The 16,247-nt window shown below is 39.3% G+C and overlaps 1 protein-coding gene across 1 annotated transcript in view; it reads right to left on the minus strand.

Annotated features, from left to right (window-relative positions):
• Positions 1–12,761: 12,761 nt before the first annotated feature.
• The window catches only part of FKTN (fukutin), a 77,710-nt gene continuing 74,224 nt past the window's right edge, over positions 12,762–16,247 (minus strand). Inside the window, exon 10 of the mRNA XM_027863299.1 lies at positions 12,762–15,144. Coding sequence (XP_027719100.1) covers positions 14,931–15,144 — 214 coding nt within the window. The 3' untranslated portion in view covers positions 12,762–14,930. The remainder of the gene's footprint in view (positions 15,145–16,247) is intronic.

Below are 16,247 nucleotides of genomic sequence, written 5' to 3' on the forward strand. Positions count from 1 at the left end.
AGGAAGGAAGGAAGGAAGGAAGGAAGGAAGGAAGGAAGGAAGGAAGGGAGGGAGGGAGGAAGGAAGGAAGGGAGGAAGGAAGGAAGGGAGGAAGGGAAGGAAGGAGGAAAGGAAGGAAGGAAAGAAAAAGGGAGGAAGGGAAGGAAGGAAAAAAGGAAATGTAATAATAAATTATTAAGCATCTACTTACTACACACCAAGCACTGTATTAAGTGCTTTTACAAATATTATTTCATTTAATCCTCACAACAACTCCAGGAGTTGGAACTATTATTTCCATTTCATAGTTGAGGAAACTGAGGCAGACAGAAGTTGTTAAGTGACTTGCCCAGGGTCACACAGCAAATAAGTGTCTGAAGTCACATTTGAACTCAGGTTGTCCTGACTCTAGGCTTGAGTTGTGTTTAAAGGAAATCAGAAATTCTAAGGGGAGGAAAGCCAAACAGAGAGTTCATTCTAGGTATGGAGACCAACCTATGCAAAGCCACAATCACTCAATCAATATACATTTATTAAGCACCTACTATATGCCAGGCACTGTGCTAACTGTGTATGTGGGGGGGGAACGACAAAAAACGGCAAAAGATAGTCCCTGCCCTCAGGGAACTTACAATCTAACTGGGGAAATAATGTGTGTATATGTATGTGGATGTGGATGTGTATATGTATGTGTATATATATATATATCCTGTACATAGCTTGAGAACTATTGTGTGAAAAATACCTGCTGCTCCAGTGATACTTTTCTCACCTTTTCTGACATTTTCTTCTCCCCCCCTCCCCAGGACTGTTTGCTTTGGAGAATGAATGGTTGATAAACATGGGAAGCTTCACATGACACAAAAACATGAAGGCCAAGGTAGAGGGGCTGAGGGAGGTTTACTGTCTGGTTATTGTGTGTGTGTGTGTGTGTGTGTGTGTGTGTGTGTGTGTGTGTGTATCTCTGTGTGTGCATCAAGTTATATACAGGATAAATAGGAAAAAATTAATAGAGGGAAGGCATTTGAATTAAGAAAGGTTGGGGAAGGTTTTCTTTAGAAGGTGGGATTTCAGTTGGAACTTAAAGGAAGTGAGAGAGGTCAGTAGTCCAAATGGAAGGATAGCATCCATGCATGGGTGACAGCCAGGAGCCAAAAGATGGAGTGTCTTGTCTATGGAGAATGTTGTGCATAAACATTGGCAAGTAGACCAGTTTGCCAAGAACAGAAAATTATGAAGGGAAGTGCAATAAGACAGAAAAGGCAGATGAAAGCCAGAAGGTAGAAGGCTTGAAATGCCATGCTGAGAAAATGCCATGCTTGTTTTGTTGGATGCAATGAAGATTCTTGAGTAGGCAAGCGATATAGTCACTACTGCTTGGGGGGCAATATCAATGTGGTGGTTGTATCAAGGCTAGATTGGAGAAGAGATAGACTAGAAACAAGGAGTCTAGTTAGGAGGCTATGCAATAGTCCAGGTGAGAGTTGATGGTGGACTTCAATTAGGTGATTGTGTCGGTGGAGAGAAGAGGATGAATAGGAGAAATGTGAATGGAGAATCAGCAAGACCTGACAACTGGTTATATATGGGTAGGAGGCAAAGGGGAAGAAGAGAGAGAGAGAGAGAGAGAGAAAGTAAAGAAGGGAGGAAGTGAAGAAGGAGGTGGTGGTGGTAGATGGTAAGAGTGGTTCCCTAAAGCAATTAGAACCTATACCATACTTAAAGCCAAGTTTCAGGAAACAGCAACCTGTCTCTTGCTTCACATAAATGTAGACTTAGATTGATTCTCATACAACAGGAAGGAACTTTAGAAGTTGTGGATAGAGTGCTGGGCCTGGAGCAAGAACAGACCCCAGTTCAAATCCAGCCTCACACTTGCTAGCTGTGTGAGTCTGAGCAAGCCTCGTTGTTGCCTTTGTTTGCCTCAGTTTCCTCAAATGGAAAATGAGGATCATAATCATACCTACTACCTCCCACAGTTGTTGTAAGGATCACATGAGATAATATTTGTAAAAGCACTTAGCACAATGCCTGGCAATAGTAGGCGCTATGTAAATTCTTATTCCTTCCCATCTGGTGTAACTAAAGGAAACTGAGGCCCAAGGAAGGGAAGTGACTCAACAAAGGCCACACATCTACTCAGAGCTTAGGGACTTGTACCAGGAATTGTGACTCCAATTTGTAGGTTACCCTCATTATAGATGGTCCAGCTATAAAAAAACACAATTCTGGGCTCCCAAAGGCATTGTGACCTGGGGAAATAAGATATGGAACAGAAAAAGGCATGTATTTGTCTGCGAAAGGTATCACAACACTGTCCACCATCTCTGTGGCTGGAATAATGTGCTAGGAGCTCAATACTCTGTCAAAAATTGGGATTTTGGCTATAATCTGATCACCCCCACACGATTATCTGGGTCCCCTTCCCATTTCCAAAAAGCTCAGATGTCTCCCCATTGAATTTTGGTTGAATAAAGCCATTAGAAGTCAAAGTACTTAGAGGTAACATTCACCTTAGAGATCCTGTAGTCCAAATGCTCTCTTTTTACAGTTCCAAGCCAATCTAGTAAGCATGTATTAAGTGCCTACTATGTGCCAGGAACTATGCTAAGTCCTGGGGATACAATTAAAAAAAAGAAAGATAGTCTTCGCCCTTCAGCCCTCCAATCAGAGGAGAGAGGAGGCTGCGGGAGGTGGTGTCAATCAAGGCTTGAGTCAGCAGCATGGTGGTGAGTTTAGAAGAGATGAGCTTATCCTGGGAAGGGCATCTTGTTCCATGGAGTTGAAATCATACAGCGCAGCAGGTACAAAATAGACTACAGCTGAGGAAAGGGGTCTGAAGAAGTCAATTGCCGAAGCCACACAGCTAGTAACTGGCAGTCAAGATTCAAACTCAGGTTTTCTATTCCAAACCTGCTTCTGCTGCCTCAAAAAGCCCCATCAACTTTGCTGTAAATTTCATGGCCTTTTCTCCTTCTCCCCAACCCCCAACTATTCCGGAAGCTAAACGTGGACCCAAAACACCTGCCTCCCACTCCCGCCAAAGGGCACTTTCTGCTTCTCAACCAGACAATAAACCTCCCTCAGCCCCTCTCCCTTGGCCTCCACGCTTTTGTGTCCTGTGAAGCCTCCCATGTTTATCAACCATCCATTCTCCAAAGCAAACAGTCCTTGCAGGGAGAAAAAGGAAAATATCAGAAAAAGGCGAGAAAAACATCACTGGAGCAGCAGGTATTTTTCACACAATAAATCTCTCTCCTCTTACCCCGAAGAAGACAGGGGCTGTCTGGCCCCCCTTTGGCATGTCCCCACACATCCCTCTCCCCCTCTAGCAATGAATCCAGGGCTGGGGCACCAGAACACAGTGGGCCCAAGAACAAATGTTGACCATGCACTTGAGAGCTGTAGACATAAGTGCCTGGAATAGCTTTTGTCTGTTAGTCCTTTTCAGAAACCTTGCCTGGGCACCCACTGAAAGGGTCAAGAAGGGGAGGGGAGACAGGAGAGGGGGGACTGCTGGGAGCTGGGCAACTGAGCAACTGCACCAAAGAGAAGGCAGATTCAGGGTTGGAGCCTCATCACTCTTCCTCCCAACCTAGGAATTAAAGCTGTGCCATTTTAATCAGTAAAACTGAGTCCCCTGGGGAAGGAGAGGAGATTGGTGGATGTGAAGAAGGTAGAGGAGTCAGGTTGGATTCCTGGGTGACTCCTGAGACTCCAGCTCATCAGTAGAAAGGTAAATCCAAATAACTGGTCCTGTTGATAAAGCTTCCTGACAATCTGCCTGGGACTGATAAGAATGACTCCAGTTGTCAAAAGCTAATTCATTGCCTCCCACCCCCAGTAAAGTCAAATAGGGTACTGCAGTTCAGGCTTATCAGCCTTCATCACCTCCTGCTCCTCCTCCACCCCAACTTTGGTTCCTAATAAAGCTCCTTTGCTTCCTGGTTACCCCAGAGACAACACCTGCCTCCGGGTTGTGGAGGGGAGGCCCCCCAAGGTCCCTTCCAGCTCTAAATCCTGTCCTAAGTGGAATGGGAGGCATGTCAGTGTCAGGGAACCAGGCCATGGTTGATGAGAGAATTGGTTGCTGGGGCATCTCAGGAGCAGGACCCAGAGCTCATGTGTGTCTGGTGCCTTGCCCCTCATCTTTTCCAATTTACAAATCACAATTCAAAGACATAGACCTTAAGATTCTCCAAATCTCTGGGTTTTCCATCCCCTAGAATGAAATTAGCATTTTCTGAAGTTTCCCTGGGGCATATGCTTAGGGTGGGAAAGCAGCCAGAAAGATATATAACCCTTCTCTTTATCAGGATGGAAATTCCATAGAGGAAACCTTATTGTCTACCATGTACCAGAAACATTTACCATTCAAAATCACCTCCTGTAGCTCAGAGCATCACATTGGAAGGTGTAGTGAAAAGAAAAAAGAAAACAGAGCACAGCATCGTAGACTTGAGCTGGATGAAACCTTAGGTCGTCCTGCACAACTCTCATCCACCCAGGATTCAGTCATGCAGCACAACCTCCTCACTTTTCAGATGGGAAACTGAGACCCAGAGAACTTAAAATGATTTAACTAAAGTCACAGTAATAGTAGGAGAGCTGGAATTTGAATGCAGGTCTTCTGCCTATCCATTCACATATGAAAGATCAAATGGACTTAAGAAAAGTAAAATTTAAGGAAAGTAAAACCAAAAAAAATCGAATCTGAAAAAAAAAAGATCTAAAGTTTATCACCAGGTTCCAATATACATCTGAATGGGTATTCTATAGAACTCATTTTCCAACTGGCTATAGTACTTTTGGACTTCTCTGAGGAACCTCATCTTTGGGAAACCTATAGAGCACTAGGCTTGGAGTCAGAAGGACCTGAGTTCAAATTCAACCTCAAACACTAGCTGTGTGACCCTGGGCAAGTCACTTAAAAAAAATGAGGTGGAGAAGGAAATGGCAAACCACTTTAGTACCTTTGCCAAGAAAACCCCAAATGGGGTTCAGACACAACTATAAATGGCTAAACATCATCTTGAAAGATCAAATCAGCCTTAGTACTCATGCCTCATCACTACCCTCTCTCCTTCTGTAAGGTGGAGCCAGGATCTCCAAAAACCTCCATTTAAGGAGGTGGTCCAAGATAGCCTTCCCATTTCCCACATAGCTTCACTATTTTGAGACTTCTATGACTGCTTTGCCAGGCTCCTGTTTGGGCACCTTCCCCTTTCCTTTTCAGCTTCCTTTCCCCCATTTGATTGTAAGCTCCTTGAGGGCAGGGACTGTCTTCTTTCATGTCTGCTTCCTCAGTGCTTGACACAGTGCTTGGCACTTAATAGGCACTTAATAAATGTTTATTGACTATTATTCATTGGCATATCCAACAGTACATGCTATCTGAGGAAGACAATACAGATAGACAATGAGCTAGGCTCAGAGTTCAAATGGCTATATTACTTTCAGGAAATTGCAAAGCACTTTTACTTACTTCAAAATCCCCAAACACCAAAGACCCATCTTTTCAATACAAGCATTTTACTGGCATTACCATATGACAAGAGATCTGGGTGACGAGAAAGCAAATGTAATGGAATACCATTGTGCTATAAGAAATGATGAACAGGCTGACTTCAGAAAAACCTGGAAAGACTCGTATGGTTTGTTGCTGAGTGAAGTGAGCAGAACCAGGAGAATGTTGTACACAGTAACAGCCACATTGTGTGATGACTAATATTGATAAACTTGACCCTTCCCAACAATACAAGGATCTAAGACATCTCCAAAGGCCTTGTGATGGAAAATGCTATCCACATCCAAAGAAAGAACTATGGAGTTTGAATGCAGATCAAAGCATACTATTTGCTATTTTTTTCCTTCTGCTGAGTTTTGTTTTCTCTTTCTGGTGGTTCCTCTTATTGGTTCCAATTCTTACTTACATCACTAATGTGAAAATATGTTTAATAGGAATGTATATGTATAGCCTATATCAGATTGTGTGCCGTCTTAGGGAGGGTGGTGGGGAGGAAGGGGAGAAAAATTTTAAACTCAAAAGCATATGGGAGTGATTGTTGATAAATCAAAATAAATTAATTAAAAAAAAAGAGAGACCTGGAACACTAATGTTTCCAAAGAGGGTAATGGAAAGGCACTTGTTTTGGTAGATATGAGTGGGTTGTAACATAACCATGAGGAACTCTGAAGAAGGAAGTCATTCAGGAATTACATGACAGAAAATGGAGGGTTGGTCACACACACAGTTCGAGTGAAGGATGACAGGTGGATGGTGGGAATGCTCCACTGGCACCAGGGACAAGGAGAGAGATAACAAGGAAGGACTGAAGCATGTTGGGAGGATCCTATAAGTTGAATTTTTAGGACATGGAGGAGAGCCACCCCAGATGAATAGGCTTGAATGGATTGCAATCAGCATCAGTAAAGGGAATTCTTAAATGAACAAGATGACAAATCTATTTGAATATTTGAGAGAGTGTCCAGGACACTTGAATTTTAGGTTTTTCTTTGTCAGCATCCTATGTTGCCTCTTGTTTTTGTTAATTTTTCAAAGTTTTCTAGAATGATTCCCCAGAATATGTTATTCAGATTCTTTAATTTCTGGAATGTTGTGAATGATGCTGAGTTGGGCATTTTCACTTATCCTCCAGATCTATGGCTTGAATCTGCATGTTTTTTTCAGTTCTTCAATAACTCAAAAACTTTCTCACTCTGCTTTCTGGTTGATCAACACTGTCTGTAATAATTTTCTGCTAAAGTTAAGACTATTTTTGTTTTTAATTACATCAGTAAATGAGACAATACATTTCTAAAGCCTGGCACAGTGCCTGGCACACAGTAGGCACTTAATAAATGCTTGTTCCCTTTCCTTTAGCATTGTTTTTCATTTTGACTTTCTATTTTACTTAGTCACTTTTTTCCTCCTTGATGCTTCTTTCTGTTGTTTTTGAGGAGGTGTGAAGATTCTAGCTTCTCTCAAATATCTCAATCAATATTTAGGGGGAAACCCTGTAACAATCTGTTTATTCACCTTTTATTGCCTCACATTCCCTATGATGACTATTCTAAACTGTCTCTGTCATTGAGCCCCTATTCCCTTCTCTAAGCAAATGATTAATCTTCCTACTTAAGTGAAAAGTTTATCTATTGTGAGCTCACTTACCCTCCCTCCCGACATGCCTCAAAACCAAACTTCCCAACCTCCCAAATGGCCCAACTTCTTGCCAAGACTAACCCTTCCATTTGAGCCCTTTCAATTTTCTGTGATTTTGCCCTAATTGACTATTCTCATCTTTGTTCTTTCCCTATATCTTTAATCTTTTTCCTCTTGTTACAAACATGTTCAAAATCCTCCTGTCTTCAAAAAAACTTCTCCATGTTCCACCTATCTTCCTCTCTCTTTTCCTTCAGTGGCTAACATCTAGAAAAAGTAGTATGTGTATGAAAACAACTTTAAAACACTATTTACAGACAAAAAGACAGTCCTAAATGATTCAAAGAATATTAATTTCTCATGAGGAAGCAGAACCAATATAATTAAAATAATAATGCTAACTAAATTAGTTTACTAATTCAGTGACATACCAGTCAAGTATCAAAGGATTATTTTATAGAACTAGAAAAAGTAATAATGAAATTCATCTGGAGGAACAAAGGGTTAAGAATCTTAAGGGAAATAATGGGGGAAAAAAGTGGGAGGGAAGGGGCCCTAGGAGTACCAGATCTCAGACTATACTACAAAGCAGTAATCCCCAAAATGACTTCATACTGGTTAAAAAATAGAGAGGACAATCAGTGGAACAGACTAGGTATTATACAACATACTAATTTGTGGCCTAGTGTTAGGTAAGCCCAAAGACTTCAGCTACTGAAGTAAGGACTCACTCATTGACAAAAACTGCTGAAAAACTGGACAGCAGTGTGGGAAAAAAATAGGTTTGGATCAACACCTCACACCTTATCACATACCATGATAATCTCCAAAAGGATAAATAACTTCAATATGAAAGGTCGCATTATAAAAAAAAGAGAAACAAGGAAGAAATTATTTTTAATATATGTGAGAGAGGATTCTGTTGTCAAAGATTAAGAGCCAGAACAGTATTCCTGCCAAGATAAAAAAGCCAATCCACTGTTTTAGCACAGGCATAAGTACCAGTAATTGCTGTGAGCAGAACCAATATGTATGTCTGTATGTGTACACATAGACACATATGTACATAATATATAAATACACATATATAAAAATGTGTGTATACACAAACACATATATATGTATATATATATATATTTTCATTTAGAGAAAAGACCTTTAAATTTTTTTAGATTGTTATGCTTGAATGGCTCATTGAGACTACAAAGCACTACATTTCAATTTAATTCCATTTTAATTTAATTCAAGAAATAAATTTAATAAATTGCATGGAAATTCAAATGATTACAATTCACCAAGCATTTATTAAGTACCTACAATGTACAAAGTAACTGTTCTAGGTGCTAGAGACAGAAAAAACAATCTCTAGGAAGTTACTTTTCCCTGAGGATACACAACTGATTCTCTAAGTCATCCAAATTACTGTGATTCATATTGGAAATATCCTATATCTATCTGTGAATATGTTATGTCTGCAGTGCTCCCCTCCCCCCAGGAGAAGGTAAAGTAGAGGCTTCCCTTTTTCTATTTATACCCCTAGGACCTAGCACAACTGACACATTACCAGTGTTCAATAAATACTTATCAAATAAGTGATATACACACACACACGCACGTATGTATATATAAATGTACATACAATATATATGTTATAAATAAGTATTAAAGTAAGAATTAAAAATTATTTGGGATGGGAGGGGACAGCACTAAAAACTGGTAGAATTGAGGCCTCATAGAAGACAGAACTCAAGCTAAGCTTTGAAGGGAATTGAACTAGGGATTCCAAGAGCCAGCGGTGAGGAAGGAAGGCATCACAGCAAGGGAAAATAAAACCCAAACTATGTAAAGACAGGGCAGGGAATGGAATATCATTAAAGGGAGCATCAAATAAGCCAGTTTGTATGAAACATAGCATGTGAGAGAACATAATAGGAAATGTCTCACAGATAAGCTGGAGCCAAAACGTAAGGGGCCAGTCAGAGGAGTTTGTATTTTATTCTAATGACAATAACAGGCAACCAATGTTTTTAAGCAGGGGAGAAAAAAACAGTTACATTTTGAATCTTGTGAGTTGAGCTAATAATAGGACATTTGGATTGAAACGTCCAGCAGGTAGCTGGTACCAGGCAGGCAGGTGGTGATGTAGTACATGTGTCCCCAGCACCAACTACAATAACTTACTACTCAGTGATTAATAGAGGTTTTTGGAATTGAAGAGTTGATTTTAGTTTGAAGGACTTTCAGGACAAAGTTACCCAGCTGCATTTGGCTCCATCCTTTAAAAAAAAAAAAAGATCATCAGTATGGCCTTAGTAGCACACCTTTCTATTGTATCCAATGAATCCTACCAGAAAATGTTATAACAACTTTGAGAATAAAGATGAACAATCAATGTTATGGGGAATACACATAATGAAGAACTCTAGAACTAATATTTTATTCTTAACTCTATCACTTCTTTCTTTTTCATTTTAATATTTCATTTGTTTTAATCTGCCAAAATCTACTTTCTTACCCTCCCACCCTTCCCTTACTTCTCCCTGCTGAGCACCAAAGGTCTAAGCCACAACGCTGCTGGTGGCTTCTGGCTCTCAAACTTCCTTTCTCCCTATGTTCAGGGCCCTCCTCCCCAGGATGTCATCAGTATGCAGGTCCCCTTTTCAGTCTACTCTGTATCTGTGACCTAGAACTGGACAGTGGGTGACAAAACTTCTAGTTCACCTCTGTCCTTGATGAAGTGTCATAGTATAAGTCCGGTGTAGATCTGGGACCTCCTCTTGTCCTAATACCGTTTCTCCCTAGGTGCTGGAGTAATGTATGCAAAGCAGCTGTTCCTGGCATCGTCTAGCCCAACCTGAATCCCAGCACCTGTAGACATCTCTGTCTCTCTACGCTGAGTGGGGCTAGTCATATGATCCATTTTGATTTTTTCAGGATTTCCCCATTAGGATTCCATCTGGTGCATTTCCTAGATCTCTTTGGAGTTTCATGGAAAGGAGCTCAGCTGTACTACCACTTCTTTCTCTGTGCAAGTCACTATATCTCTTGGGTATAATTTTGCCCTTTCTAAAAATGAGAATAAAGATGATTGTTTCCTAATATACCTTACAAAGATGCTGTAAAAGCTAAGGCCAAAAGCAAGCTTTCCTAAATGCTAATAATAGCAATAAAACAAGAGAAAGAAATTAAAGATGTAATGGTAAACAAAGAGGAGATAAAGCTATCTCTATTTGCTGATGACATGGTGCTTTACTTAGACAATCCTAGGGAATCATCAAAGATACTAACTGAAAAAAAAAACAGCTTCAGGAATGCTGCAGGCTTAAAAATAAACCTATAAAAAAGCAACATTTCTTTATAATACTTTACAAAATATTTAAAACTATCACTGAATTTCATTCTCTTAGATTCTATGTCAGTTAGCCAACTTGTGTGACTTTGAGCAAGTCACCTGACACCTTTTGGTCTCTGTCTCCCCATCTGTAAAATGAGGGGATTGAAGCTAATTGTCCCTAAAGGCCTTTCCAGCTTTAAATCCTATGATCCAAAAAAGTCTATGACTTATGATCTCCAAACTGACAGGTGATAAATAGCCTAAGAGACACATTGTCATGCAAAGGCACTTTTAGTTAAAAAACAAAAACAAAAACAAAAAAAAACCAAACAAACAAAAAAAACCCCATTTTTTTTGTTTGTTTTTGGTGAGGCATTTGGGATTAAGTGACTTGCTCAGAGTCACACAGCTAGTGAGTGTTATGCGTCTGAGGCCAGATTTGAACTCAGGCCCTCCTGACTCCAGGGCCGGTGCTCTATTCACTGAGCCACCTAGCTGCCCCCACTCCCATTTCTTTACAAAGGGCCTGAGTACCCCTAAGAGGGAGACAGGGTTATTATAATCCCCATTTTTACAATAAGGGAATTGTAGCTCAGAGATTAAGTAAATTGTCAAAAAGCTAGGCCATGTTTTCTGACTCTCAAGGCCAATGTACTATAACACCACACTGATTCTCACATTTATTCTCAAATACAGCCAGACCATAGCACAGCATAAGTCCTAAACTTTAAGACTTAAAAACCACTCAGAAGAAATAAGCCAGAAATGCTTTAAAGGGCAGAAAGGGTTTTTATTCTTTTGAAACCTAAATATGATTATTTTAAAAATTTGAACTCTTTTTTCTTAAAATGTAATTTTTTAATTCAGTGTTGCTTAAAGTAAGCAGGCCATTTATTGGGGCATTGAGGGGTTTGACACACATATTTTTGCCGTAATGGTTATTTGACCTGTTTGTATGATTGTAGTAAGATTTAGATCTGGAAGCAATTATAGAAGTGACTGTCTCACCTGTGCCTCCAAAAAGCAGCAGCATGTGCAGCAGCCACATGGTAAAACCATCTCAGCAGATGGGACAAATCAGGTTGAGAGTAACTGACAGGCCTCAAACCCGTCGGTGAGTTAGGGATGTCTATCCTAAGCACGTGAAGACTTCCCCTGAATGGGCGGATGAGGAGAGTTTGTTCCAATGGCTATGAAGGTGGGTGAAGCAGGAGCTGTGAAGTGCTTAGAGCTTGGTCAGACATTGAAGACGTCAAGGTTATCCATTTGTATCCGGGGGCCATTGCCAGATGTCCTGACTTTTGTCCTGCCACTGGACTTTGATGATGCTGGAAGAGAGGGTGAGGCTAACAACTTTGTGCAACTCTGCCTCGCTTTAATGTAATTCACACACAAGATATCATCCCATGATGTCACTGGTCCTCTTCAAAACGAAGGACAAGCAACTTCTATTACAGCCTCCCCTGCTTCTCTTTACAACTGAGGAAACTGAGGTCCAAGAGATTACATAGGTAGCAAGCACAAGAGTCTGGATTTGAAATCAGGTCATATGATTTCATCCATTCACCCATCTAGGGCCCCATCCACTACACCACAGCTGCCTCTCATAGACATTTTTGTTAACAGTCAAGTTAGAGTAATAAGTTCTTTTCCATACAGTCCATCCCTTTCTCAAGTAGACACACTGGAAAAGTACTCCTAAATAAAGTTAATTGAGAAAGGATTAGACTAAGCAGCTTGGTTAAGAGTCTGTGCTGACAGCATCACTTAATGCTGTATTCAGGTTGTGAAGCTTATTGAAAGCTAAGTCTTATTCAGGAAGCTGCAGCAGGATGTAAAGGACACTGGATCTAAAGTTAGAAGCCATTGGTTCAAATTATGGCTTACTACTTACTACCTGGATGGTCCCGAGCAAATCATTTAGATGCCCTGTACTTAAATATTCTGAGCTGTAAAATGAGGAAAATGATACCTAAACTATCCGTTGCATGGGGCTACTGTAAGGACCAGAGTGGATAATGGATGTAACACCTTGTAACACCTAAGGCACTAGAACAATATCAGATAATCATAATAATGAAAGCTGTATCTTCAGTAACCAGCCCTGTGCCTTGATTAGTATTTGTTTTTGTTGCCATTTCCCTGCTACTTTTTAGTTGTCAAACATCCCTGTTTTCAACAAGATTTAATTATGAAACTGCAAAACATAAAACGTCTGAAAATAAAAATGTATTGGAAAATTTTTATTCATCATTCAACACAACATATATTAAAATTCTGCCCAAAACCACAATATAATGTTTTCAGTAGAAATAAACATCAATTTCATTAATACAATAGAATATCCAGACTTTATAACAAAATGAAATAATTAGTAAATAAACAATGAATTCTGTACATGGTTAAAAACCCTACTTCATTCTAAATATATACATGTGTGTGTCTGTATTTAAACATTTCACTTTTTATCTAGTTCTAATAGGGAAATATTGGGTCACTTACATGACAAAAGGTAAGTATTTCACTGCATGGCTAGAACTGTTATCTTTTGGTTGTGAGGCTGTCAGAAAAGAAAATATAATTAAATATTAACCAGCCTCTGAATTAGTTATATGGAGAGTCTAAAGCCCCCCCCCCTTTTTTAAGGTAAGACTGTAAATTCTTTCATGTTAGAAATGACAAAACTTTTTACTACTCATGAAAGCAGTTACAGAACTAGTTATCAACTGGGATAACTTGATCAATTTACATTGCACAAAGAGAGGATAATCTTAGCAAAAACTCTGGAAAAAAAGATATGACCAAAGCAAAAATGGGCCACCTCTGAAAACCCATGCTTTCTACTTGGGGCTGGTCCCTTGCCAGAAGCATTACCAACTGAATTACTGATTCTGACTTAGGAAAATACTATTAAATTGGGATTTCAGTCTCGTGTTGTAGTCTGACTGTCCCTTAGTTTATCTCGATAAAATTGGATGGATTAGGGAGGGGGAGAAAGCCAAGGGGGAAATCTTCCTCTCTTTCCTCTTCTCCCTCTCCCACTTCTTCTTTTTCTTTTCCTCTCTGCTTCTTATAAACCTATGTACCTACCTGCCAATTATTTGTGAGGAAGGCAAGGGTGAGGGCATGAAGCAAATGTAAGGAATGTAAAAACTGGTTTGAGGATACAAGTTGGAACTAATACAATCAATTTTCAACTACTGACACTAATAGAATTAGCAGAGATGTTGGACTTAAAAACCAATATCACCAACAAAAAAGTCTAGATAATTAAACAACTTAGGTAAAGAACAACTCTTCCATCCAAATCTCCTATTATTTCTGGTTTTAGCTAAGTATGGGTTTAAGCCACTTAGCAACTTAGTGTGGCTAAGTATGATCTCGTAGATCAGGAGAGTTAGCTTCAGCAATATGATGGATAGAGTGAGACATCCTGGGAACAGAAGAAGAGTTGTCAGGTCATTGTGGGGAAACACAATGAATGGGGGAAAACTGGGACCTGAACATCTAGATGACTGGCATAAAAGTGACAGGCTCCTCCTGGAAGATCAGTAAAGAACAGACAATATGCATAATTTATGACTAGATAAAAAAGAAAACATCTAAAAATGATGAAATATAATCAGAAACTAGAGCTTTTAACTGAAAGCTAGAAAACTACTAAACTAAGAGATGGAGGAGAAAGGGACTGATTAACTAGTACATGAATCCACTTTCATTCAATTTTAACTGAACTGTACTCCAAAATTGTAAGAAACAGTCACAGACAAATGGAAGTGTACTTAAAAATTAAAGGTGTTTTTGAGGATTATCAGCACTGGATTGATCATAGTTTTTAAAAATATAAATAACAGTTCTTATGTTTCCTTCATTTAGAAAATTAGACACTAAACTAAGGAAACTGGACTTGGTGGATAACATGCCTATTTTCAGTCAAGGTCAGTGATCTGATCTCCTTTTTATCTTGTAGCTGAATAGTTGGAGAGTAAAGAGGGTGATATCCCTATATTATTTACACTAACCTTAGTCACCACACAACCACCTAACGTTTTAAAAACATGAAGTTGGACATCTATGAAGGTACCTAATCTACAGGGCTAGGAACAAGCTTTTGGCTTCTTTTGGTCTGAATATGTCTCATACCACATTGCTCCTGAGATGTAGCTGTCCAATGCTTGTTACTTTATAACACCTAAAAATTTTACTTCCTGATCACTATCTCTGATCCTTTAAGCTTAAAGAATAGATCTAAAGAGATGATAAGAAATAGACACCAAGTCAGCCGGCTACAGATCTGGGGTGGTTTGAAAAATACTTTTGTTCATCTGAACCTTTTTTTCCTCCTTCTATTTAAGTAAGAACATTTGACAAAAACTCAGTAATTTTTATAACATAAAATTTTTAAATTTAAGAACTTTGACAAGGAGAAATATCTTGTTTAGTAAGTTCAATGGCTTAGTATAGCTGAATAACATCATCCCATTCAGCAACAGGCCAGACCCCATTGGGCTGCACATTAGGTGGGGAGCTCTTCCAGTCCCAGGTCTTCACAGGAATCATCCAGGTCTTGCCATAGTTGGCTTCAATGTAGTTGATAGTTTCACAGGGCACACGGACCTTTATTTCTACAAATTCAGCCCAACAGAGTGTAAATTTAGGAAACAGGTACCTGTGACAAAATAGGATCAAAGGAGGAAACATTCATTTTTCATATATTAAACTTCAAGAATGGAAATCAAGTTTTTCCTGCCTGTATGCCAATTTTTTTCAATGGTTAATAGCTCAATCTACCAGTAAAAGAACCTAAATAATACTCAAGTATATTTACATCTCATGTAGACTGATTCATCTTTTCTTTCAATCTCAACTTAGGAATTCTATAATTTAGAGCAAGTCTGATTCCCAAAGTTACCCATTTTGTTTATTTCCTGAAGTGTCATGCCTAAGAGGCACTTCAAGAATTATATACTTTAGCACCTTCCTCTACCCTCAGTGCAGGGTCTATTTGCTTTTGTCTTTGTACCTCTGATATCAAATCCAGCACTATGCCGTGCAAATCATTAGCACTTAATAAATATGTGCTGAATTGAATCTAATACTTGGATAAATGGTATGTGCAGCTTCAAACTTTATAATTTCTCCCTAAATAGCTGTAGATGACCTTTTAATACAGACCAGGCAGTGTTCATTAAAGCTAAATTAACTCACCCATCTCTGGTGCGATTTCAGCAAACTATTTCATTGAAAGGGCAACTTCTAAAAATTCTTGGAGCAAGTATGTTTTTGAAAACTGCCATGGGACATGTAAGTTTATATATTTAAAAAACTGCTTAAAAGCCACATTAAAAAAATTCAGTGTAAGGTTGTGACTTCTATATCAGTTTTTGAGAAATGTTTACCTTTAATTCGATGAAAGTGATTTTTACTAATGGTATTTGAGTAGCAATAGCACAAGATTGTTCAGTTGTGTTTGACTCTTCAGGACCCCAGGAACCATGCTGTCCATGGAGTTTTTTTGGCAAAGATACTAGAGTGGTTTGCTATTTCCCTCTCTGGTGGAAAAAGGCAAATAGAGGTTAAGTGACCTGACTTTGGACACTTGTTAGCTGTGTGACCCTGGGCAAAGTCAAATTTGAACTCGGGTCTTCCTGACTCCAGGCCCAACGCTTTATCCACTGACTGCACAAGGTTAGAAGGCTTTAAAACTATGTTGGATTTTTTTCCTTTGGGCACCAGGAAAATAAAAACAGGTGTCAAAATGTAATCATATCA

Source organism: Vombatus ursinus, unplaced genomic scaffold (genome assembly GCF_900497805.2).
Source record: "Vombatus ursinus unplaced genomic scaffold, bare-nosed wombat genome assembly UNPS02014770.1, whole genome shotgun sequence".
In the NCBI taxonomy this organism is placed as follows: domain Eukaryota; kingdom Metazoa; phylum Chordata; class Mammalia; order Diprotodontia; family Vombatidae; genus Vombatus; species Vombatus ursinus.